A 26,699-nucleotide genomic window follows, 5' to 3' on the forward strand; every position below is an offset into this window, starting at 1 on the left:
GCCTGCCAGTCAACCTCTCAGTAATTTGACCTACTGCGTGAAGGCTTTGGTTGCTACTCATTCCTGCCCAGGTGAGGAACTCGCGCACCCTCAGGGAGCCCTCCAAGTCTCATTTCGCAGGCATGCGTATTGCGCACGGTTCCTCCGCCGCGTATCCCGGCGGGATATGACCCGGAACAGATCCTAAGTGATGCTGCAGTCAAGCCTTTCTTTGATCATCAGCAAGCACTAAAATGCGAACGTCACCAAAACAAGATGATTTTTCTTTCACGCATGCATTCGAATATTGTGACTTATCTTTACAGCGTCTGGCTGGAGTGCGAGTTAGGGCCGTCCTACACAGTGACGAGCTCTCTGGGTTATTAGGGTTTCGCTTTGATGGTACGCGTCATTGCTTCCTGAATTCCTCAAGAATTTCAGGTCAGAAATCCATCTGTCTGTTTAACGAGTAAATAAAATAAACACGGCACTGCCTGTTCTGTGTTTGCCTAACTTCTACAAAAGCACCGACTAGTCAGGAAGCAAGTATTAGGCGCAGTTAGTTGCTCCCAGGTGCTGTCTCATTGGTTGACATGACCATCGCAGAGTACGCCATGCTCAGCAGTGGTCCAGAAGAGGAGGCAGCTCCATTGGTTGACGCCTCCGAGGCACCCCAGTCGCCCGGTTCAGTTGCTGTCAACGAGGTCTCAGCGGCGGCCTCTTCCCAGTCACCAGCAGAACCGATAGCCACAGGCTCTCCGAGAAGGCGACGCAAGGCGAGACATACGCAGCGGTACCCCGTGCCCTATTGGCGCCAGCCTGCGTGGAACAAATACGCGCGCATGGTGTCCCTCGCCACCGCGTGCACGCTCGCCTGCTGCTGGGCCGTTCCCACTACGATTAGGTACGCCGGCTAATTTATTTGGGCTCCAATATTTTGGATTAGGTATGCGGAAGAGTGTTAAACGTTTCGTTCCTGGTGTTAGTAAAAGCATATGTCATGTGAGAGGCACACACGCACTTCCAAAGCATTAAGTAAAATTTGTCCTATGCGATGAGGCTTTCGCTTGAAAAAAGAATATCGTGCATAAACTCCGCGATAATTGTTCTCATATTGTTGATCTAGGCTTTACAATTGTATTGTAGCATCGATATTTTTTATGCTACCGGGATGAAATGTCCACATTAAGGACTTCAGTGTCTATAAATATAGTTGCGTGATTTTAGGTAATGCAATGCCTATTCGTGGTATGCTGATAATAACAGTAACTACGCCTAACACTGCATGATAACTGTGCCATCTTGTTGATTCGGGCTTGTATCGTCATTTTTCATTTTCGTAAGCTGCTAAAGTCAGAGTCTATAAGACTTAGCGTCTATAACTATAGGTGGATTAGCTTGGGGAGTGGAATACCATTTTTGGTATACTGTGAGACAGGACAGAGCGAGCTTAATTCACACTAACAAGAATGGCAGCAGCCCCCCCCCCCCCCCCCCCCCCGAAAACGAAGATGAGCGATGATGATGAATACAAGTATGTACAGACTTCGTCAAAATTAACCAGGCTGCACGTTTTTCTTCTCAGTCGTATATTAAAGCTATAATGCAAGCCCTCAAGCTCTAAATCTCTGTATGGTAAGAAGAATCCGTGTTCTCACCTTCAAAGATCTTTTTGATCTGTAGGGAAGCCGTGCGGGCTCTGTTATACGGACGAGAAGCAAACCATGGAGCCTGGTTACTTTTGACAAAGACTGTACGTGCGAATACGAAGGTCTCGCACTGTGCTTACACTTCCTTCGCTCACGAAGGAAAGCGACTGGCCTGGGTGCAGGCTATCGCGAAGTGGGGCGACGGGCGAAGGGTTTTAAGTGCGAAACATGGACGATCTCTGCACCTTGGAAACGACGGTCATTAGAGGAATGACAGGGGCTACGGGATTGCTCATAGGGGACGTTTATTCGAGAACGGTATACGGACCAATATAGCGGCTGAGGAATGTTTCGCGCAAGCCGGGGGTACGCACTGGAGTCCACAGGAACGCTTCATCGCCAGGAAAAAGGGACTTAGCATGGTCGGTTAAGTCACAGGTGCTTTTCCGAGAGTCTTGGCAGGCGCCAGTATTCAGCCGGGCAATGGTCCTTCAGGAGGCAAGACGTTAAATAAATTCTTGTGAGGCGGCTGAGGGCGAAGAGATTAAAATCAACCACAACTCTTGGAGCCTTACGACCGATTTCTCTTACCCCAACCATTTGTAAACTGTATGAAAAAGTGCTTGCCACTCGAATCTCCTGGTGGCTTGACCATCTTCAGAAATATTCGCCTGCTCAAATTGGTTTCCGCCCAGGATACGGAGCTGAGGATGGTCTTGACCGCTTTGCCAACGAAGTGATACGTCGCTCACCTCACAGCCGTCTTGTTCGCACAGTACTAGCAACAGATATCACGAAGGCCGACGACAACATTGGGAGGGGGGGGGGGGCACAGATGCAAGATGTTTAGAGTGAAGTTAGGTGCACAGCCATACGCAAGCAAAAACGGGGAAAAAGTGGTTGTTCCTTGCAGTGCAGTGTTTAAGCAAGGCTAACGAAAGGGTGCATGATGTCCCAGTAGGTGTGGTCGGACTGGGAATACGAGGACAGTATATCTGAGAGCGTGCAATGTAAGCTTTCTGTGAGCCCATTGGCCTCGGGGTGATAGGCGAAAGCCGTTTTGTGGACATTTCTGGGAGCATGAAGACCTTCGGCAAGGACGTTGGAGAGGAATGGCTTGCCGCACTGATAAGGACACGAGGGTCTTCATGGCGCAGAAGTCTGGAATTCAGGAAGAAACTGACAATCTCAGAAGCAGAGCCGGAAGAAACGGGTGCCGTTTCAGTGTATCTGGTTAAGTGGTCGATGGCGGTGACAATCCAACGGTTGCCTGATGCAGTTAGCGCTAACGGACCGTAGAGGTCAATTCCAACGACTTCGAAGGGGAAGAGAGGATAGGGTAGATTTTGTAGAAGGCTCGCAGTAGAAGACATGGCCCGTTTGCTGCGTTGGCAAGAGATGCAAGAGGCAATTTATTTTCAACGGAGGTTATGAGCCCAGGCCAAAAGAAGCGACGCATCATGCATTCATATGTTTTCTGGAAGCCTAAGGGGCCGGTCAATGGGTCGTCTTGAAATGCCTCCAAAGTCGCGAAGAGAACGGGGTATGAGAGGTGCCCAGGAGTGACCGAGGGCGCTATAATTGCGCCAAAAACAGATGTCTTCGACCAGCTTGCAACTGCTGGGTGAGTGACGTAGACGAGCATAGGGAGGCCGCGTAGCGCCACTCAGACGATCCGTGAGAGTCCGACAGCAAGGGTCAGCGCGCTATGTTGAGGCGAGATCACCGAGCATGGGACCTGGCATGAAATAATTGCTCTCGACTGTCAAGGTCGAGATAGCAGTTGAATAAGCAGATTGGAGGGATGGAAATGCGGCAATCACGCAGGTATGTGAAGGTGAAGCGAGGGGCAGTCAGAGAGCGCATCGGCGTCATTGTGTCCCCCCCCCCCCGATTTGCAGGTGAAGCTAAAGTCAAATTCCTGCACGCATAGAATCCACCGCCCTAGGCGCCCGGACAAGGTCTTCTGTGACGACAACCAGCATAGGGCATGATGGTCAGTGACGACAGTGAATTGGCAGCCGTACATATAGGGGCCAAATTTCTGAACGGCTAAGACAACAGCGAGGCGCTCTTGTTCTGTCATCGCGTAGTTCTGTTCAGTGACTTGCGTAGGCAATCGCTTGCTAGACCAGTGCTGGTGATGCAAAAGAACAGCACGAATGCCGTGTCCACTGGCATCCATCTGTAAAATTGTTGGCGTGTTGTCATCAAAATGGGCCAGTATCGTTTCAGATATGGGAGCCTGTTTTAGGATCGTAAAGGCGGCCTCGTAGGCTTCAAACCAGAGAAAAGGCGTGCTGACGCCGAGAAGTTGATGCAAAGGGGCCGCAATCGAGGTGAAACTGCGGAAGAAGCGATGGAACTATGACGCTAAGCGTAGAAAAATGCCCAGGTCTTTAACGCCAGTTGGGCGGGGAAACTGTAGAATGGCAGCACATTTGTCAGGGTCAGGCTGCACACCCTTTTTACTGACGATGTCGCCTAGGACTTTGATAGAAGTGGAGGCAAAGCAACATTTCTTTGTGATTAACTGAAGGCCGGCGTCGGAAAGTGGTCTTAAAGCTTCATCCAGGCTAGCAAGGTGCTCAGAAAAAGTCCTGGAAAAATGACTATGTCGTCCCAATAGAGGAGAGAAGTTTTCTATTTCAAGGTTCGGAGAACGCTGTGAATCATGCGTTTGAATGTAGCTGAAGCATTGCACAGGCGGAATCGCATAACGTTGAAGTCGTGTAAGCCATCGGGTGTGGCGAAAGCTGTCTTTTGTTTATTGCCCTCATGCATGGGTATTTGCAGTATCCTGATCTTAGGTAGTCTAGGAAAAAATTAATTCCCTTGCAGACAGCGCAGGGTGTCATTAATCTGAGTAGGTGGATAAACCTCCTCTCGTGTGATCTTATTCACGGCATGATAGTCTACACAAAAGCGTACTGATCCATCCTTCTTTTGCACCAACACAACAGGTGAAGGCCAGGAACTGAAGGAATTGCCTATGATGTGGCGTTTGAGCATGTCGGTGACATTTTATTAAATAACTTTGTGCTCACTAGTAGACACACGGTAAGGGCAACGGCGAACAATGCTCGAACCGTCGGTGTGGATGGGGTGCGTAGCTTCGGAGGTTTGGCCGAAACTGGGTATCGAAGGACGCGGCATGCTTGTTCAAGACGGCAAGCAATTCTTCTTTTTAAGCCGGCATGAAATCGGTGCTGATTGTAGCTGAAATGCGTGCAGGAGGAGAAGCATAGGTGGAAACATCGAAACTTTATGGGGAAGAGGAAAGAACTATGACAGGCTGAGCGGTAGCCACAGAGGCGATTGCAGTGCCTTTGCACACCAGCATGGGCTATGATGTTGTGTTGAAGCCAGCGAGAAGTGAAGGCCTATTGGTGAAGCTAAGCATGGACGCGGAGAGAAAATTACCCCTTGAGACAAAACGAGGGCTTGGTGTGAAGAAATCTTCACCGCGTTGACGTGGACAGAAGCAACTGAGAGGACATCTTCGCAGCCGGGATAAAGTACATGGTCTGTGGTGCTGACAAAGCGATTACAGGGCAGGACAGGAGCAGCAGGAAGGGTGGATTTAGTAACTTGTGCAGTAGGAGGAAAATATGTCACTACATCATGCGCAGAGTGGAGGAAATACCAGCCGAGGGTAAGGGGACAAGCACGGACGGAAGCACAGCGTACTCGATGTGATGCAGGATGCCGTCGATAGTGACGCGTACTGTACACCGTCCTTAAGGATGCATCGATTCTTGATTAGAAGCACGCCGAGAAGGACCGCAATAGGGAGTGCGCCTCTTTCGAAGATGAGAACACCGAACAGAACAAATGAGGAAATAACAATGCCTGTATCAATCAAAGTTTCTACAATAGTTCCTTCAATATCAACAGGTAACATGTTTGAAGCCGGCAGAGTAGGAACTGAGAGGCCGGCGGCGGTGCAGTTTTACCTCCTTAAACAGCACAATTTAGTATTCCATGTGGTCAGTGGTCTGGGAGCGTGGACGAAGAGGCGATAAGGAGCGGCGGTAGGGTGACAGGGAGAGGAAACGCGTCGACCGAACGTTGGACTAGCGGTCACGGGAGGTCGACGGAGAGGAGGAGCGAGGAGGAGGTGCATTGGCGGCGAACAGCAGACGATAAACATACGAAGCGTACGTGTCGTCGTGGCGGAAGTCACCATACCAGGAGCTACGCGGGTCATTGGTGGCAAACGTCGGGCCTGAAGCAGACGCGGGCAAGGTTGCAGCGAATCCCAGAGCAGTAACACACCGCAGGAGGAGGAGGCGGACGTAAAACAGGACACATAGCGGGCCTCGGGTATGAGGAGGCGAGAGTCGACTCGACAGGCAGCGTGTGGGGAGGGCAGATAGCAACAGCAGGAGTCTCAGCAACCTGGGCATGCATATGTCGGCACGCAACGGGATACAGATGGGTCCGGAGCAGTGAGGCAAGTGACGGAAGCGAACTCGTCCTTGATAAGATCACGCAAAGGTGAGGACGAAAGTGGGTGTGGATGGGGCACCACTGGTGGTAAATGCGAGCCGAGCAGTTCCTGTCGGGTAATGGAAGGAGCGAGGAAGGATTCTTTCAAGCGGAGCGACTGAAGGTCGTCTATACGGTGACAGGTGGTGCGTATGTATTGGACTGTGTTATAGTTCTGAGCAGCTAGCGTATTGAAAGCAAATGATCCGTGTCCTTTAAGAACATGGCGAACTCGATCGTGCTCGGACATAGTGTTGCTGACACGGCGACACATGGCGAGTGCATTTACAATATAGGACGTCTAGGGTTCGTCCGGCAGCTGAACACGTGTATCTAACTTTTTTGTAAATGTGGGGATTTTTCTTAAGTGGTTCCAGAACCTTGTCGAATCTGTGAGACAAAGTGCATCCAGTCCGGCATGTCATGTTTTTGGTTCAGTAATCAAACCTGGGCCACGGCAGCCAGATGGAAGGAGGCGTTGAGAAGCTTCATAGGTAAGTCCTAACGATTATACGCACTCACTTGGTTGTACTGGTCGAGCCAGTTTTCCATGTCGTCGCCACGAAGAGCCGCAAAGGTCGGAGGCTCGCACTGAAGAGTGGTGATAGTCAACGTGGGGTGTCCAGGGGATTGCCTAGCAGCGTTTGTGATTGAGTCATTGCTGCCGGCCGAGTGATTAGAATCGGGAGGAAGCACACCTGCGGACACAGGAGAAGACCCAGTGGCAGCGCCAGTGGGATGTCGGTCGACGGTTGCCATTGTGGGGGATGGTCCGAGCAGGTAGCAACCGGAACGTATAGCTGCAGTGTGGCAGAAGAAAGGACGCAGTGTTCCTGAGCATCCTCCACCATTGTGAGACATGACGCAGTGAGCTTTATTCACACTCGCAAGAATTGCGGCATTCGCCCAAGACGAAGAGGAGCGATGATGATGGGTACATGTATGTACAGATGCCAACGACGGGCGCTCGTTGGTGATGAATGTGTACAGGTGAAGACGAAGGTCGTGCACTGTGCTTACAATAACAATAATAACAGCGACTACACTGAATTGCTCGCAAGCAGTTTTCTCAAAATATATACCACTGCACCTCCGTTCTGTACTTCTACATGCATGCTGTACGTGTAGACGTGAGCATAAAGAGATGGGGCACAACTTATTATTCAATGTCACTAATAAGCTTTGGTTGAACTAACGATAGTTGAGGATATGGCCGACTGTACTAAAAAAAGCTTATTTTGTTGAAGCCAGCCAGCTATTTTGTATTCCGCCGCAGGTTAATGAGCCAGACTTCCGAGGCGATGTTCAAAATCAGCGAAGTACGCTTGCTAGTAAAGTAGCAAGTCGCAGGTAGACGTAGACTGTCACTATGCTCGGCTCATTGTTTGTGCGGGAGAGCCCGAAACCTCGTGAACTTTTATCTCGGTACTCTCATTCTTTTCCTTCGAGTTTTTTTCTTTTTCAGTGGTTTTTGTAGGACTAACACCTAACGGCTATACCGCAGCAGGATTTCATGTGTTGTTCTGCTCTCACAAATACTGCTACTGCTCCGGTCGATGTAACTTGCTGCAGAAGTTCAGAAATAAAATGTAATTTCCGATGTGCAGATATGCAATCAAGCGCCAGTTGCGGGCACAAGATGTTCCTTCTGAAGGTTCATTTTGCTCGGACTTTCCGGTGCTGCAGGGCCTTAATTGGTTGCTGGCAGCCCCACTGCATCGACTGGGTAGCCGACATCAGCAGCTCTCTAGACCTGAAAAGGCAGCCCTGCGACGACTTCTACATGTTTGTCTGCGGCAAGGACAAGAGCTGGCCCGTGAGTTTGTGAAAATAGCTGCGCCTGAAAGCAGATATAGTGGTCGCTGTGGTATTAGACTTCGCGGCCAAGATCGGTAGACTGCGCCACAGTGAAACGCGACGGGTTTGTACACTTTTCTTGCAAGGACAAGCAAGACGAGAGATTAAGACATTTGGTTCGTGTAACCAGTGCAAGTTCCAAAAAAAAAATGCAATGGTCGGAGTTTGTGGCCGTGTATTCTGCCAGCATATGAAAAGGTTTGGTTTGGTTTATGGGGTTTAACGTCCCAAAGCGACTAAGGCTATGAGAGACGCCGTAGTGGAGGGCTCCGGAAATTTCGACCACCTGGGGTTCTTTAACGTGCACTGACATCGCACAGTACACGGGCCTCTAGAATTTCTCCTCCAAAGAAATTCCAGCCGCCGCGGCCGGGATCGAACCCGCGTCCTTTGGGTCAGCAGCCGAGCACCATAGCCACTGAGCCACCGCGGCGGCGCATATGAAAAGCAGATGGTTGTTGGAGTGAAACGCATTCCTGGCATCTGCTTTAGATTTGGCGGCATGGGTTACCCGCCGTGTGCTTAATATGATTGAAAGTTGTTTGCATGTAATCGAAGCACACTGAAGGCAATCATCTTCTTGCGTCGCAGTGCAACAACCTTTTGCAACATGTTGCAGTTTATCCCGCAACTTCAAACTGTTGCTAGTCGTACTCACTCTCTGTGCTAAACACTGTGTTCTGGAACATCTCCTAACAAAACAGATAATGTATCCTGCAGTAGACGCAACTCTCTTGAGGGACAAAAAATGTTAACTACATTTTGCGAGAAATGAAAACTGCCATGTACGTGCGGACTGTGCATGTAATCAATGAAGGAGAAAATAGAACTTCGGGTACGTGAACAGTTTCTTTGAAGAAAAAACCCTGCTTCTTTGACGCGGTACGTGTGTGTTGCTTACGTAAAGCAGACACTTCATAAAACCAATAGCTATTGCGAAAAAACGGAGAGTTGACCTAGTTGGTACATGTTTCTTGGAAAAAACAGCGCTAAGACGAAGGGTTAAGAAAATAGCACAACAGGACCGGCTCTGACTATCAACTGATAGCTTTATTAGAAACAGGCGATATATACTCCATAGACAACCAAGAGCGCATGGCAACACCAAAAGCTACAAAGATTCATCAATCACCTGGGTCAAGATACTTTAGTTCACAGTCATGAACTGTTGCAGAGGGGACGCTCACACACGAGTCACTGTTTTTTTGGATATGAAAGGCTTCACTGATTTCCGTGTTAGTTTATCTTTGTGCTTGTACAGTATCCTAGTTTCATTAAAAAGGGGGTACATGATTTTTCAGAAGAATCAGGTTGGTTATTCTTGGATCAGTTCCTGTAATGCAAGACTAAGTTTGACGACGGAGCCCCTTTTAAAGAAGTGTTGTGGTCTCTTAAGCGGGTGTTCAAACACCTTCCTGTTTGACCTATATAGGTCTTCCCGCACGTGAACGGCACTTGATACACAACCCCTTCAGCACAAGGGACAAACCTCAGGTCATGCTTAATCTTGCAACCTTTTTTTGTTTTTCTTCGTTTCTTTTCCTCTTCCCTGGCCCTTCTGGTTGGTTGGATGGTTTATGGGGTTCAACGTCCCAAACCGACTGAGGCTATGAGAGACGCCGTAGTGAAGGGCTCCGGAAATTTCGACCACCTGGGGTTCTGTAACGTGCACTGACATCGCACAGTACACGGGTCTCGAATTTCTCCTCCAAAGAAATTCAACCTGGCCCTTCTATCTACAATGGCGCACAATATGCCGAGCTTGTTTGGTGCAGAGAAAAGAGCATCAATGCCATATCTGCTGCATACTTGCTTCAAAGGCAATGGCAGATATGGCATTGATGTTCTTTTCTCTGCACCAAACAAGCTCGACAAATTGTCCGCCATTGTAAATAGAAGGGCCAGAGAAGAGGAAAAAAACGAACAAAAAAAAGTTTCCAGATTAAGCATGGCCTGAGGTTTGTCCCTTGTGCTGAAGGGGTTGTGTATCAAGTGCCGTTCACGTGCGGGAAGACCTATATAGGTCAAACAGGAAGGTGTTTGAACACCCGCTTAAGAGACCACAACACTTCTTTAAAAGGGGCTCCGTCGTCAAACTTGGCCTTGCGTTACAGGAACTGTTCCAAGAATAACCAACCTGATTCTTCTGAAAAATCATGTACCCCCATTTTTAATGAAACTAGGATACTGTACAAGCCCAAAGATAAACTAACACGGAAATCAGTGAAGCCTTTCATATCCAAAAAAACAGTGACTCGTGCGTAAGCGTCCCCTCTGCAACAGTTCATGACTGTGAACTATAGTATCTTGATCCAGGTGATTGATGTATCATTGTAGCTTTTGCTGTTGCCATGCGCTCTTGGTTGTCGATGGAGTATATATTGCCTGTTGTTTCTAATAAAGCTTTAAGTTGATAGTCAACGCCGGTCCTGTTGTCCTCTTTTTTTTGTCCTTCGTCTTAGCGCTGTTTTTTCCAAGAAGCTATTGCGATATCTATGTCATTTTTGACATAAAACTCGACACCTATATGTTAAAACCTGTAACCTCAAAAAAAATTAGCTTTTGAAGAATACAAAGCTCTCTGCTGCATATATCGGCGCACTATGTCAGGGGTACATGGTGTTCTCCTACATGACAAAGTATGAAATACCGCGGTCCCAGCTCTGCCCAGTGTCAATCATTTTGCTTGAAAAATGCTGCCGACAAATGCGCCCATTGATAAAAGGTACCGATTGAATTCTTGAGTACACCCACATGCTCCCTGCGAAGTTACCGATTATAAACAAGGCACTGCAGAACTATACTGACTTCTGATATGAACTGAAATGGCCTCCTGTTACCACATGCCGGCGACGCTAACCATGGCAATGATTCGGTGTATTCTCCGTCTGGCGCGATTCAGCCGGAGATATGCCGCTGCATTTGAAACATATTTCCTAGTGTGGTATTGAAGATATATTATACCAGGTGACTTCATTATCCTTTGCAGACATTTACTTTCTAAACAGAAGTAGGTAGATAGGGGCCTTTGTACGTATTTTGTAGAGCAAAGCAGACATCATCGTGATGGGGAGCAATTAAAGGTGGCATATTTGACATCAATTATTTATCGAAATTTTAAGTTCTTTTTTGTTTTCGGCACAGATTATATTATGAAATCAGAGGTCCCCAGCAGTGAAGGCAAGCCATGTTCCTAATTGTTCAGAATCTCATTGTGGTTCGAAATCGCGAAAATGAAAAATTCCGCTTTGAAACCTCGTAAAGTTGGCCGTTCCGCTGTTGCACATTGTAAAAATGGCGCCCCTCACACTTTTAATGCATAAAAGCAATTTCTGTTTCGTATTATGAAAAGAAGATAGATTTCGGCGATGAACTATGGGCAGCGACGCCTTTTTGTAGGTGCGCAACACGGCAAAGCCAACTCAAGATGCTTTAAAAAGAGTATTTTTGACGCTTGAGATTAGGAATCACAAAGGCTATCCTGTATATTAAATAACAGGGCTCGTGTTCGACGCTGATGGCTTTCAGTGTCGCAGTATTATCGCGCACCTTAAAAGCAACAACAAAAAGTTGATTACATATTTTAGTTAATTTATCTTCTTTTCGTTCAACTGTAGCACAAAGCACATGCATACGCATCCACGTATCTGTGACTGTTTTGAAAACGTTAAAAAAAATTAAAGGTAAATAATTTTCCGCCTTCAGGTATAGTAGTGTGTGAATAAAAGGTGGGTTTCGGTGCAATAGACAAAGATTCCTGGAAAATAGTTTTTTATGAACACTGACTCAGTGGTAGAGAGATCGTTGCATAGGGCGGTCCTACAAGATTGGAGCGCATGGTATGCGACATCGCAGAATACGAAATGAATGAAAGATTGTGGTTCGCACCCTTACGCCAGTATTCCTACGGCGCTGATTTCGGCGCATGCCCAAATAAAGGCGCACGCTTTCAAAGGATAAAACACTCGAATACTGCGGGCTTGTTTAGTGTAAAGCTTGTTTCGGAGAGTAGGGCACTGGAAGATTGCTTTTCTACCGGATAACTACCTCAGTAAAGGTGTTTGTGCCGCCGCGGTGGCTCAGTGGTTACGGTGCTCGGCTGCTGACCAGAAAGACGCGGGTTCAATCCCGGCCGCGGCGGTTGAATTTCTTTGGAGGAGAAATTCTAGAGGCCCGTGTACTGTGCGATGTCAGTGCACGTTAAAGAACCCCAGGTGGTCGAAATTTCCGGAGCCCTCCACTACGGCGTCTCTCATAGCCTTAGTCGCTTTGGGACGTTAAACCCCATAAACCAAACCAAACCAAACCAAACTAAAAGTGTTTCTCTTTCTTATCTAGCAAATACTAATATGTTATCGGCATAAGACAAACTCGCTCTAGCACCCGCGCACTGTCACACGCAGAACAAAAAATAATGCTAATCCAAGGCCTACAGGACAGAATTCCAGAGCGCAGTCTGGAATTTTCCAGATCACTACTCGACTTTTGCAGAGCCTTGCAAGTTCTCTGGCGCCTATACCTCATAACCGAAGGTAAAATATAACAGCTTCCCGTCAGGGTTGATTAACATTGCTCACAGTGAGCACCCACATTTAGCTCTACTATTGTCCTAGTGCTGTGCAGTCGAGGCAAACTGGAATTAAGGTGGCTTCTCTGCATGGGTGGGCATTTCTGACTCACGTGGAACACCGGACGTTCTCTGCCCTCACCGATTCACGCTGAACACCAGACGTTCTCTGCCCTCACCGATTCACGCTTTTTTGTTCCTCCCATTTTTTCATAGACGCTTTCACCCAAAAGTGGCTTCCTCCAGCTGATGATCAGCGTATACCTGTCCTTCTTCAAGAAGCTGCTGCTGACAGACTTTGACGACGAGCGTGAAGGGCTGGGCGTATCGCACAAGCGCTATCTACACCTTATGCAGCGATGTTTCCAGCAGGCCTTCAGTGGACGAGACCACATAGGCATGTCTGGCACTGGATCTTTCATTGAACCCTTCTATTCTTTGTGTATGCCAGCAGAAGCAAGTTGGTTTTAGGCGAGATGTGACGAGGCCTAGTGGTCGCGGCCTTAAGTGTGTCATTAACGTACCGCGAGCTCACTGAGTTCGAGCTTAGATGATATTCAAGCTGAATTGCAATTACCTAAGAATTTTCTGGAACCGCAATCTTGTTATCCGATTACCTTTAAGTCCTAAATTAAATATTTTTGTCCGATAACTTCTATATTTGACCGCTTTTGAAGTTTTATTCGTCTTTGCAAGTGGTAGCGAGTAGTACGCATGGCATCATATGTGCTATAACGAGCCACCCCTCAGCTAAGGAACAATTTCGGATAGTCAACCTAAGTACGCTTGCAAACAAGGATACCTGCACTCACAAATGCGGCAGCGGCCCGAAAGGCAACCTGCATTGACAAGGTGGTTCGTTTTGTCGGCCTCTCGTACCCGATAGCCATTGGGTGGTTCGGGAGATGCTTGGCTCCGAAATAGCGGGTTTAGTATGCCTCAAGATGTAGTTTTACCCGTGCCTGTCCGCCGGTGGTGTTGTGGACGCCTACGCAAAGGGTAGAAAGTTCAGCAAAGACCTAACTACCGGTGTGGTTCTTAGAATGCGTAGGTGTGCGAAACGGCAAGGTGAGCGCAGGCCTTTTTGTGGGACGTGGCGTTGGCATCGCAAGCGAAAACAAGGCTCGCACTTGCTTCCCCGTGCCATTGCTGCGTCAGCGTAAAGGCGGCTCGCATCATTTATTTTCGAGTGCTCCAGAGTTTATTTCCGGTGAACTGTATTGGGTAATGGGTTCGGATCCTTTCGGCGGCATAGAATTGTTTTCTAGCGATAGCTACAAGCTCTACGCCAGCCGCTTCGCGAGGTCAGCGTGGCTGCGTGCTGAGCCGTGGCACCACGCTCTACCAGCTGTGCGCATGCGCGGAGGGACGTCAAAGCGTGCATCTGGGGTGCGCGCCGCGTGCCTCGCCGCTGCGCCGACGGCGGAGGAGACGCCGCCCGCTCGTCATCTGTGCGCATGCACGGAGTGACGTCAGAGCATGGAGCTGGTGCGCACGCCGCGGGCCTCGCCGTCTCGGTAGAGATCAGTTCCGAGAGTGATATGTCCTCTCCCTCTACTACAATGAGTTCCATGCCACCGTCCAAGTGCCGACGCGCCGGTGGTCCGAGCGACAAGCTGCGTCTCTAGCGGCGTTCGGTATCGGTGGCTGCTACGTCGCGAGGCTTAGCGTCATAGCGCAGCGCTGTGAGGAAAAGATATGGACTTGCTTCGTGATGTGGTATTCCAAACGGGGATAGGCTGGTATGGCCAGGTTCCCGACGAGAAGCGGAGACTGATAACACTAGCTCCAGACGACTGGGATGAGGTGATTCGGTTGTAAAGGGTAAAGTTTACGGAGCGCATGTGAAGTGCATCCGCTCACACGGCCTCCGAACACTGTGTAGTGTCTTACTTTCAAGGGAAGACTAAGCGTAAGCAGTGGTATGTACTATCGGGGACAAAAGTGGTATATCCCCGCAGCGGGAAGCGGAGCAGCGGGAAGCGGAGGAACGGAAAACAGCGTTGCAACGCCATCTACAGGCGGAGTCTGGGATCGAGACAGCCAATTCATGACTTTTATTATCAGCAGGCATGTCGCTTGGCTCGTTTCAATGTTTCGTGCTACAGCTGGCCAAAATGCCGCAGTTGCCGCAAAGTGCCGCAAAATACTCGTCATATGCTGCATGGAGTAGACCACTTTTGTGCACGTTAGTCCCTCTTGCTACTCTACCCGGATTAACCAGACCTAAACCGCAGCCAATTTTTTGTTTCTGCTTTCTAACCAATATTTCATAAAATAGTTCCGCTACTTTTGCCATTGATTAACACCATACATTAAACACAAGAGAAACATTCCTGCGTTCTTTCCTTGGCTTCGGTGACAGTCGGAAGAGAGTCGAGAAAGACATGTATATTACAGTGGTAGGGCCGCTCAGTTTCGAATACCTTTTTTTCACAGCTCGGTTATGATAAGTATATTATCTAGGGGTGTGCAAATAGCATATTAGAAGAAGGATCAAATGCAGATAGTTCATTTTGTAGCCGAACCGAATACCATTGTGTAGATAAAAACGAATCAAATTCGAGACGAAGAGTGAAAGAACCGAAGAGAATACGAATCCAACACTCGCGCTAATATTCGTGCAAAATGAATGTTCATGCGAAACAGAAATCGCTAGTGGCTGCGCTGGCATGACATGAAATGTGTAAATTTAGAAAGACGCGATATAGAAAGACGCTAGACCGGACACGAAAAACGAAGTCATGCGCATCGGAAAATTACCTTTTCCTGCTAATGGGGCCAGCAAAGAAACCGACGCGAAGTCTCAGTTGTTTACAGGGATGAGAGTTCGAGTTCAATTTTTTTTTAATAATTTTGAACATGGATTCACTGAAATAAGAAAACGCACTCCTGCCTTCCACTACGGGCTCGAAGATAGGTTTTATCTTTTTCCTCACACTTTCCCTTGCCGAGTTGGGGGCGGGGGGTGAAAAGCTGCTGGTAAGTTGACGTTGACCGTGAATGAAATGGAGATAGGGAAGCAGTTTGTATGTTAGCTTTGCTTGCTTTTCACGGCGATGAAGTGAAGACGGAAGCTTGAGCTGCTGGAAACGCACAGGCAACGTCACAGCCGCCCTTCTCCGTTCACACCGCAGGAGTCAGAGGAGGTGCCAGAAGCAACATGTCGCGAGGTCGTTTAAAGTTTGAGCTTGGAAATAAAATAACGAGAGCCTCGTGGTTTCAGTGATGAAACGTTTGCGCTACACAGCCTGCTTTACAAAACGATTTGCATGGTCGAAAAACGTGACCTAGAATTCGATGGCGATTGTGCGGGCCTCTACGGTGCACTACTGTGCGAAGTGGCACTCAAACACAATATAGAGTTGTTAACTGGTATTTTTCAAACACGTAGGGATCCCGCGATACAATAGAAGTGGTAGTTCAGGCCTGTCCTTCACCAATTTGAAGACGATTTTATAGATTGTCTTCTTTTCTTCTATAAAACATAGGGATTGTTAATTTAAGCGGCACGAGAGCTGCCGAAAACAGACACTTTGCAGTGGCGCTTGTACGCTCAACTTTTCGTTGCAAAGTACTCAGACTGTGTTAGCCTTGTGTCTACTGATAGGAACCACAGTCTGCAATGTTTTATCAAAAATAGTGAAAGGAGAAATGCAACTGCTACGAGTAGAATACGGTACGCGCGCAATCGCCCTACGGAGAAAAGCAATGCGTTTTCGTCCTCATGAAGTGGAGGCATTCTGAACTAAGCATTGTTACTTGCCGGTCGGCACACTTAATCCAGCCACCAAAGAACATGCAACGGCGTGGTCAGCAAGCCAAGGGAGAGGTTGGTGGCAGGCGAAGGAGTTAGCGCATCCGCCTCCTATTGCGGCAGGCACTGGGGTCATAAGTCAGAGATGCATTTTTACTGGCGGGTTCACCCACCGTACGGTGCTCTGGAGAGGCATCATGCGGGTCCGCAGTGCTATGAAGATGGTGCCGACGAGAACGGTTCAAACCTGAGAAAAGAGCTAAGAAGAGCTACCACTTTGAAATTAAAGGCGCAACAGTTTTCTCCGGTTGGTTGTACTGTAGTCGGCTCATTGCTTGAGTTGGCGATTGAGTTTCAAACAGGGTGTTAGCGGATGGATTCCCTGTAGTTATCCTATTCTGCATTCAGTCAGAAAGCCGCCGGCTTCCTGGCGTAGCAACCGCACAGCAGCTCAAAATATTGATCTTCTTGCCGCTTTTGTCTTGTGTGGGTAGTATTTTCCCCTTGCTAAGAAGGGACCATTACCTGCTTCGAGCACGCATCGCCTTTATTTTAAAACCGGAGTTATAAAATTAGACGACGAATGTGATTGATGCGGAGAGTATACTGTTATGAAGTGTTCACTCTGTCCAGGGCAGATGCTGCCAATATTGGGTTCAGACCATGCGGGCGGGTGGCGTAATCCAGTCCGTCAGTCACCTTGTGACACATCGTACCCCCTTCGACTCTCCTCCACCGGCCATCCGGCTCCTCGGACCTTCTCGGAATTATCCATCCCTGCTTTAACTCTTACTCCTAGTTCCTAAAAGGGAAATGGAGGATACATTCTCCATTTCGCCGCCTGCCAACCAAGGCTTCGGAGGGTCAGGCATTTCCAATGCTGGGGTTCTAATGCTAAGTGTTTATATATGCTAGAAGCTCATTTCCGTTCTGAGCAGACTGCCGTGCTGGTTTCAGTTGAATATTTTCGACAGCCACTCAGCACTCACTGTCGACTGAGATGGTAACGAGGGCCTAGTGGGAGAGAGAAAGGGGTGGCGACGTCAGGGTCAGAACGGAAGAAAAAAAATTCGGATTGACGCATGGTAGCTCTGAAGGCCTTTGTATTTCTATCAACAACATTTCTGAAGATTTCGAGATGTGGTTTTGTGTCTGGTCGACGGCACCTATTTTCCGAATATGCGTACTTTATCAAGAACTTGACACGCTGTTTCCTCAATGAAAATTGTTTGTCAACGTGAAGTAGACACTTGAAAGGGTAGCATTGTATGCACACACCCTACTACTTACTATGACTCATTCAAAACAGTTTGAGAAAGTTTGAATCCAGGCATCTGCTCTCATTTTCTCGCCCGCATTCGAAAATCAGATGTGTGAAATAGGGAAGATAGTACGGGAGGTTCTCGTCAAATGCGTTCCTTTGGACGCAGATCTCGTCAGGGAGGTTATGGCCGAGCACGAGCTTTCGTGGCCGCCCGTCGAGAATCCCAGCGGGTCGCTGGTGCAGCGCCTAGTGGAGCTGAGCCTGGTGCGGGGCATCCACGTGCTATTCTCCCTGGAGCCGGCCGTGTACCTCAAGAGGCCCGGATACTACACGCTCCGCCTGGGGATCGACATGCAGCTGCTCGCCCAGTGGTCACTCGTGCGAAAATCACTCATCCAGGCGGGAACCCTGGGCGCCTTCTTCGTGCACACTGCCGGTGTACTCTCCAAGACGTGAGACCACTTGGAGACTGAATAAGCCGGGTGGTAGCTTAGTCTGTGACGCTGCCATGGGTGATGTGAATCGCGCTATGCGTACAGGCCGCCCTTGGAAGCTGAACCCCGTAGCCTTTAACGCAAGATCTTTATTCATTCTGGCCAGCCTAGCCGGGGTGTTAGATAAGTCATCATGCTAACGAAGGCGATGTCATGGTGATTAGGCAGGTGAGGAGCAGCGATCGGGCGAATCCAGTGTTAATAATGAGGGGTCATATGTTCTCCCTTCTGAACTTCTCCATATCATCTCCAGTCCTAGGATATAGTCATCATCATCATCAGCCTTACTACACCCACTGTAGGGCAAAGGCCTCTCCCATGTCTCTCCAATTAACCCTGGCCTTTGTAAGTTGCGGCCACTGTATCCCCGCAAACTTAATCTCGTCCGCCCACCTAACTTTCTCCCGTCCCCTGCTACGTTTGCCTTCTCTTGGAATCCACTCCGTTACCCTTAAGAATAAGCGGTTATCTTGCCTTCGCAAGATAACGGCTGGTCTTCAAGGGTCCTTAAGGGTCCTAGGATATAGCTAAATGTATTATTCAGCAGTAATGAGAAAGTGGCTGCTACCGTAACAAAACTCAAGCGAAGTTTCAAGCTTCAGGTAGTGTGGGTATAATTGTACCGATACTCAGTCAGGAGTGAGCAGGGTAGAAGCGTTCTATCTAAACGCGTAACACGACCAAAATACAGATGTCGCCCCCCTCCCCCTTCGACGTTTTCGCAAGCAGAGAAGAGTGCGCCGAGGCAGATTTTTGGGCTAGGATCTCTGAGGCTAGACAACGCCGCCATCGGAATCCTTATCGTTATGGGTTACCCGGACAAAAGTCAACAGAGCACGCTGTTGCCTTGTAACATTTTCCATCTCTTGCCTAATTGAAATTGCGACCTATGGGGCGCGCATGCTGGTATTGCACGTCAGTGCACTGTCTCCTGAACAGATAAGAAAATTACGAAGGGCAGGTAAGACTACTTATGTGTTTTGAATGAGAAATCATTGTTTCATTACTTATTCCTTTTTTTATGTATACATTTTTTCTTTTCATTTCTAATGACACACCTACTCATTAGCATAGACCCAAGAGAGGAATAAGCCGTGCTAGTTGGTACATCATTTGAATAGAAACAGTGCATTAGACGAGACCAAGCGGACGGGACACACAGACACAGCGCCTGTGTCTGTGTGTTCTCTCTTTTTGGTCCCGTGTAATGCGCTGTTTCTATTCAGATCATTAGCATAGACTCGTAAGGCCATCCGCGAACTCGTTCGCCAAAAGCACACTCGTTTGCCGAAAGCAATGCGGTTTTCTCGCCCATGGGTTCGCTGGTCTCCTCGAAGCCTGAATGTCTCGGGGTTCAATTCCCCTACCTCCTGAAGAAGATTTCTGTGAAGTAATTTGATGATTGGTCGAAAGAGGTCACGTGACCTTGTGACGTCATCGAACCAGCCCACCGCGGCAGATGGCAACCTGGCCTACCGCACTGTCAGCGGCCTGCCCAGTCTGACAGGGGCCAGTTAAATTAAAATTTGGTCGAGAGAGATAGCGATACCTTCTGACCGGTGGCGTAACCCGATATTTTGACCGGGAGGGCTCATCTCGCAGCGCGGCTCTCTGATAGAATTTGTGGAGGTATCAAACGCAAGAATAATAACTGCATTGCCGTTGACAATGCCATTGGGTAGTAGTTGTTAACGCTATGCACTTTCTAGACAAGTGAAATATGTATTTTTTTAAATAAAAGAATGTATTCGTATGTCCTAAAAATCGTGGCAGACATAACTGATACCAATGCTTCCAAGTGTTTGAGTATTTATTTAGTAAAGAAAATATCACATGAATTATAGAACTATATCAGTCCTAAACGTGCATAGCAGTGCATGCCGCTGATATGAAAAACGTAAAGGCCATGAAATGAGCAAGTTGAGGATAAATATTTTCATAAATCTTTGTCGTTCAAGAACCTGTACATTTTTGTACATATGCAACGGCCAGGGAAAAATCTCAAAGTCGCTGTCCTTCGTTCCAGTGTACTGCGCAGCAGCAGCTGTCACCGGTCATGTATTGCTAGTTATTGCACCAAAATTTTAGTCGCAACAGCAAGCGTATGTATAAATGAGAAGTTTTGCTAAATACGCATTAGAAGTGCGAAGATAAAATGAATAATATTCTCTTTTGTGGCATGACGGCACAAATGAATCGCCGCAACACTTCGTCTCATTGGACCTCGCTGCGTACTTTGCCAACTTCTCTGATAGTGCGCTGATTTGGCTGGTCTCGTTGCATGGTCCGATGTACGAGATTTAAACAGTCAGTGCACCTTTACGTAAAAAGTTTATAAGAATAATAATTAATTGAAGTTCCCCAATTTAAAATATAAAGCCCGACTTTTGAAATGTCAATGCAGCTTTCGCGTCCAAAGTTTATGGGAAATTTATGCCCATTAAGTTTCGGAATTGAAATCAATGGCTCCGCAGACTCCGCGGCCGCCGCGAGATGCCACGGCGAGACCACTTGACATCGATAAGCCCTTGAAAGTTTGTGCTAGGATGGGGCTCTTTGCGTTACATGCCTCCAGGTGTATGGGCGTTGCACGTAATCCAACCCCAGTTAGCAATGTGTTCGCCAAAATGTCTTTCCTATTCAGAGAGGAACATTGTAGGTGACAAAATCCAGCATGACTTCCGGCGCTGGTGGTTTTGGTCAGCGGTGCGTGACAGTTTGAAAAAATTGTAAAAATGTCCAATCATTTTTACAGCCTTTCCATTAAATGCGCAACTGCAACATCAGTATGCTCTGGTGACTGGCGCCGAAATATTGTGCTCATGTGAGCAGGCTTGGGAACGAGCACATATGCGAATGCTTGCAGGTAATTTACTTCACCACGCAATCTTAAATATTGCACGCAAGAAGAAACTGAAAGTGAAGCAAAGAGGCTGTGGATGGGCAGGCTATAATTCAGGCATTGTCTTCAAGACTTACATAGGTTTACTGCAGATATGCCTATGCACGGTAAGGGAGACAAAACATCATCCGACGTGGCGAACAGCTTCAATCTCCGTAGCCTCAAGGATTGCTATTGTCGCTGTGCAGCCTCTTGTCTTGCAGAGAAAACACAGCAGCGAAAATTGTGTGCGACAGTTTGACTGCATAGTACGACAAAATTGCCAGTTCTATCGCGAGTCAGGAGGACGTATACCGCAGCGCACATCATTAACGTGCGTAAACGTTGCGCCCACAGCCTACAGCTATTTACCGAACATAATCGAAAAGGTTGTTGGCAGGCAGCACCAAGTGGCATTACGGTAAGATGCAGTGCCGGTCGCCGCAGTTGTGCGAATTAAAAGTTATATAAAAACAAAATAAGGTATTGGAATGTACAGTTTATCTTCCAAAAGCGACACTGAGTCACGTGGGATGCCGAAGTCGAGGGCAATGGGTTAATTTTGGGTGTCTGGAATCTAACGTCCGCTATCATCGCTCAGCTCACGGGCGTTTTTTGTGTTTCGCCTTCATTGAAATACGGCTGCAGGGGGCGGGATCGAACCCGCAACCATGGGATCCGCAGCCGTACGCCAACTCGTCTCAGCTGCCGGGGCTGGTTAGAAAAACAAATCTGGCGCTCTGACGCAGCTCTTGTTGAGCAGCGCGCTCACTATAAACACAGCCATGATTTGATACTCGTATTCATTCCAGAATAGCACAGTTTTTTTTACTTTGTTCGTCTAGGCCCATGGATCCACGCCTGGTCGAGCGCCTAGTAGTACTGGACAATATGGTGATGACGGTGGCCATGGGTACTTCGTTTACCGACCGCCTCAACTACACCGAGACGTTCGTGCGCTTCGCCGACCTCAGTAACCACACCAGCGAGTTCTTCCCGGGCCACGTCCTCATGGACGCCGTGAACCACGTGCTGGAACCCCGTTTCCAGCTCATGTCTCCCGAGGACGAGATCGTGGTGACGCAGGGTCCCCACCTGCGGCTCCTGGGACGACTGTTGTGGGCGGAGCGTGAATCGGTGACACTGCGCGCGTATGCGGCGCTCATGCTCGCCCGAGCCCTGGGTCCCGCAGCTTCGCCAGCGCTCAGTGAAGCGCACGCGCCGGGAGGAGACGCCTCCGGGCTGGTAAGGACATACGGCTGTCAGTTTGCTCCATGTCCTCCAAACGAGTTAATGTGCTTATCATGCTGCGCCAGCGATTGCATTTGCCCGGCGGCAGTCGGGGAGAAATATTAATGGGAAAGTGATGATTAACAATGTATTCTGTGGATCTTTCTGGTTATGTTGATGTTTGGCCGGAACAGAAGAAGAATTTACGCGTATTGCTGAAAAAATTGGATTTACAATTTTTCCGCGAGTTCATTCAAAGCCAGTACGACTTGAACGGGGGTGTAGCGTAGTCTCATAGTATTTGCATTACCAGCCATTCACGGCAGCTCCGAGCCAGTGCTGCTAAACCTAGCGGCCTATCACGTTCTCTTCTGCAGCCACTCGGTCATTCGCTTTCTTTCTTAGGTCACGGATGATGTCAGCGCGCTATTTTTGAATGCTCAATGTCATGCAGCGCGTACGGGCTGCCAAGGGAACTAGAAGCGCTTGCTTCGTATTCCTGGTATGAACCAGTCTATATGCACTGCACTTTACTTGCGAACATGTCGAGTCTCAGCAACACCGGCCAATGGCGGAGACAAAATTTGAAACCCATCGACAGTTTCGTGGAAAGGAACTCCGCTACCCAATAACTGCCGCGGTTTTGCTCATCGCACATGCCCGCTTCGCAGCGTCTTACTTCGCGCAGCATTCGGCTCTAGACGACAACTTAGACAATTCTATCCTAGGCCAGGTGACTGCGTAGAGGCTTAAAGTAAATCACTGGTGCGGTATTAGCTCACTGCACGCGAAGAAATCAAAATGTTTCGAATGATTTCGTTTCACTTTCACTACGCGGTACCTCACAGCTCACGGTATCCCTTGGGTAACAAAAAAATTGGCCTACCACGATGGTGCCCCAGTTCTTTGAGCAACCGGCTTGCTAGTCGGAAGCGCAGGGTTTCATCGGCTGTGCCGCCGGATACCCACCGGTTAAACAATGGGCAAAACTTTGCTGAAAATAGCGGGGTTAGTTCGTAACCCCCCGTAATAATATGATTGCAGCGAAAACAGCACGCGGAAAATGGGACAGGGACGTTTCTTCTCGTCGCTGTCCCGTATTCCGCGTGGTGCTCTCGCTGCGGTACTACTTACCGTAGGCCTGGTTCTGGGTGTCTTTGGGGTAAAATGCTTTAAAATTGAGTCTTTAACCTCGCCTTGCGTAAACTACTTGGTGTTCTTTGTCTCCTCTTACAATTTTTCTTAGACAGTCTATAGACTTCTATAAAGTCTATAGACTCTCTTTAGACAAATCCTATAGATTAGTCTATACGCAATTTAAACGCCATAGACAGTCCATAGACAATCTATAGACTTATGGCCAAATGCTTTTAGTATACTTTTACCTATAGGCTATGAATAGACAAAAATAAATAATATAGGAAAGCAATAGAGTCTATAGACTGTGTACAACATTTTTATAACAGCCCGCTGATTTTTCTGCAAGTTACACAACGGGAAACGTAGCATATCCTTGCGACATTGATAATTTGCCGTGTTGCATGCAGACACGAAATTGTGGCGTGCACTTAGAGCTGAGCACGGCGCTCCACGCATGTATATTTTGATGTCCTAGTTTTGCTTTCGTGTTTCTGTCCACTTTACAGACCACGTTAAATATGTTTCTTGTGCAGTTGTGAGCACATGCAAATGGAGTAGGTTATTAATGTAGTAAGTTAAATCGATCTTTTGAACGTAACCAAGTGGTGTGTGCACTGTTTCTGGATGTCAGCAAGGCTTTTGACAGCGTGTGTCACAGCGTGTTATTGTGTAAACTGTCCAAGTTAGGCTTCCGTGGAGCGTTTCTTTCGCTTTTGGAAAATTTTTTACTGCAGAGAACGCAATATATCTCCATTGGCCGGGCGAAGAGCGCTTCTTTGTTAATTAAAGCTGGCGTCCCGCAAGGTTCTATAATTAGTCCCCTGTTATTTAACGTCTACGTGAATGACCTTTCAAACTTTGTTCCTGTAGGCCTGTACCAGTACGCTGACGATACTGTACTTGTAACCCAGTCACCGAACTACTCTGACTCAATTTCTTCTCTTCAAGCTGCAGCAATAATTTCTATGGACTGGTTCTCAAATAACCTAATTAAAGTTAACAGCTCTAAGACTCAGCTTATATGCTTTCACAGCCCGATGAAGAAGGTAGATTTAAACCATCACCTTTTCTTGCACGGATCTGATTGTTCCCAATGTCAATGTATACCCTTGAGCTATACAAATACAGTGAAATACCTAGGATTATACTTTGACAGTGCTCTTTCATGGAATGATCACTTGTCCCACGTTTGTAAAAAGCTCCGAACCGTCTCCTGTGTGCTTTACAACATCAGGTACTACATGCCGCTTTCAATACGCAAAGTTATCGTAAACGCCCTTGGTTATAGCATACTGCGCTATGGCATAACGATTTATGGTCACTGTGCAGTTCGCTGGAAGTGCAGGATTAATTCTCTCCTACGATCTTTATTAAAAAATATCGGCTATGATTTAGGCCTTCCCTCCAATTCTGATCTCTTTAAGGTATTTTCTCTACCTGATTTTGATCGCCTTTTGATGGAAACGATCGTCCTGAAACATTTTTGGCTTAGTGACTATAAGATTCCGTATGTTCCCACACGGTCTCTTCGACCGAAGGAACCTTTTTGTATTCCCCGACGGTCTACAAGATATGGAAGGCGTTTAAGAGATTATTACGTTCCCTTTCACTTTAACAGGTTACCTCCAAGTGTTCGCCGGGCAAAAACTAAATACAAAATAAAAAAGATGCTGCGATACATTAATTAGAGGGTTTACGACATCATGCATGTGCTTTACCACCTGTCAAGTAAATCTTGTGATGTCATTGGTTACTGCTGTATTTATTGCACTGATCTGAGGTATTGTCATGCCACTTTGGTTTTTCTTCCTTGCGATTTAATCTGATGAGGATTTTTTTTTCCTTCATGTAACATGAGTCTTGTGTCTATTTTGTTCTCACCGTCATACTAATTTCATGTCCGTTATTTTGAATGTGTTTTTTTTTTGCCTGTGTGTATGTCTGCGCGGTTCCGCTGCCTGTCGGGCTCTGCCGCTCAAGCCCTATGAGGCTTTGGCAGGCCGGATTTCTGTACATTTTTTTTAATATTTGGCGCAATAAAGAATTATTATTATTATTATTATTATTATTATTGAAGTGAACTGAAGTTTATTTTGACATCGATTGCTTCCCAACGCTATTTGCGCTTTGGCTAGGTAAAATTGGGAGCTGTGTAAAGTGCACGCTTGTAGTGGTCACTGTAACTGCTCATGAACGTATTACAACGTTTCTCCATTTCTGCTTGGCAGAGATCATTCTCACTGAAAACATTACAGCGTGCTCCGCTTAACAATCTCCGAATATGTATACCTGTAACATGACCGAAGAACGAACTTCTGGCTTTTCCAGGCTCGTATGCTCTCGTTGCAACACTGCTTCACCGTCGCGGTGCTGGAGCTGCCATTCCTCTCAGGAGACCTGTTCATGCGCTGGTTCTTCCCTGGCGGGCACGTGGACGCTGCGCAGGACATGTTGACGCGCATCACGAACGCAACGCGGCAGGCATTCCTCTCGCTGCACTGGATCGACGAGCTAACGCGCGCAAGGGCGCTTCGCCGCCTATCCGACCTGGAGAAGATTGTGGGGCGCCCCGAGAATCTGTCGGCAATCCCGCAGCTGGACGAGTACCACTCTTACTTGCCCGCTGCACAAAAGTACCAACGCTACCCGGAGATGCTGCTCGCGGTGAAGCGAACCAAGGCGGCAGCGCAGCTAAAACTTCTCAACGCGTCGCAGCCCGTCTTCAGCCCCGTCAAGAGGGACGTTCCCATGGTGTTCGTGAACGCCTTCTACGTCCCCATCTACCATTTCATAGTCATTCCTCCGGCCATCATATTCGCACCTTTCTTCCAGGTTGAGGGCGTGCCGGCGGCTCTGAATTACGGCAGTCTCGGCCATGTTATCGGCCACGAGATCACTCACAGCTTCGACGAGGACTTCGGCCTCTACAACGAGCTTGGCGAGCGTGACGACTGGTGGTCGCCGCAGTCCCGTGAGAACTTTAGCGAACGGCTCCGTTGCCTCCGCCGTCTGTACAACGAGACCTCCGCAGACACGGGGATCCCGTTCGGAAACACAGCACTAGCGGAAAACTTCGCGGACTGCGGCGGCATGGCGAAAGCATTGCAGGCCTTCCAGAACCTCGGACCGCAGCCTGGGGCCAGCATTGGTGGCCGGCAGTTCAGCGCCGACCAGCTCTTCTTCGTCGCGAGTTGCTACAAGTGGTGCTGGCCGCTCTCGGATCTTAGGTACATCCGAAGCAGCAACGACAAGGACGACGTTGTTAAGTTTTACTCCCCGATGGACTTGCGTTGCAATGTGCCTCTCATGAACACGCCAGAGTTTGTGAAGGCATTTGGTTGCGCTAACGGTTCCTACATGAACTCCTTAAGGCGTTGCGAAGTGCTTTGA

The 26,699-nt window shown here is 48.1% G+C and overlaps 1 protein-coding gene across 1 annotated transcript; it reads left to right on the forward strand.

Annotated features, from left to right (window-relative positions):
* The first annotated feature begins 572 nt into the window (after positions 1-572).
* Positions 573-26,699, forward strand: LOC149344702 (neprilysin-21-like). Its single transcript, XM_089547285.1, has 6 exons — positions 573-883; positions 7,806-7,935; positions 12,760-12,940; positions 17,731-18,016; positions 21,785-22,184; positions 25,638-26,699. The coding sequence occupies exons 1-6, from the start codon at positions 573-575 to the stop codon at positions 26,697-26,699; spliced, it is 2,370 nt and encodes a 789-aa protein (XP_089403411.1).

Source organism: Amblyomma mixtum, chromosome 5 (genome assembly GCF_055824585.1).
Source record: "Amblyomma mixtum isolate Tamu chromosome 5, ASM5582458v1, whole genome shotgun sequence".
NCBI lineage: Eukaryota > Metazoa > Arthropoda > Arachnida > Ixodida > Ixodidae > Amblyomma > Amblyomma mixtum.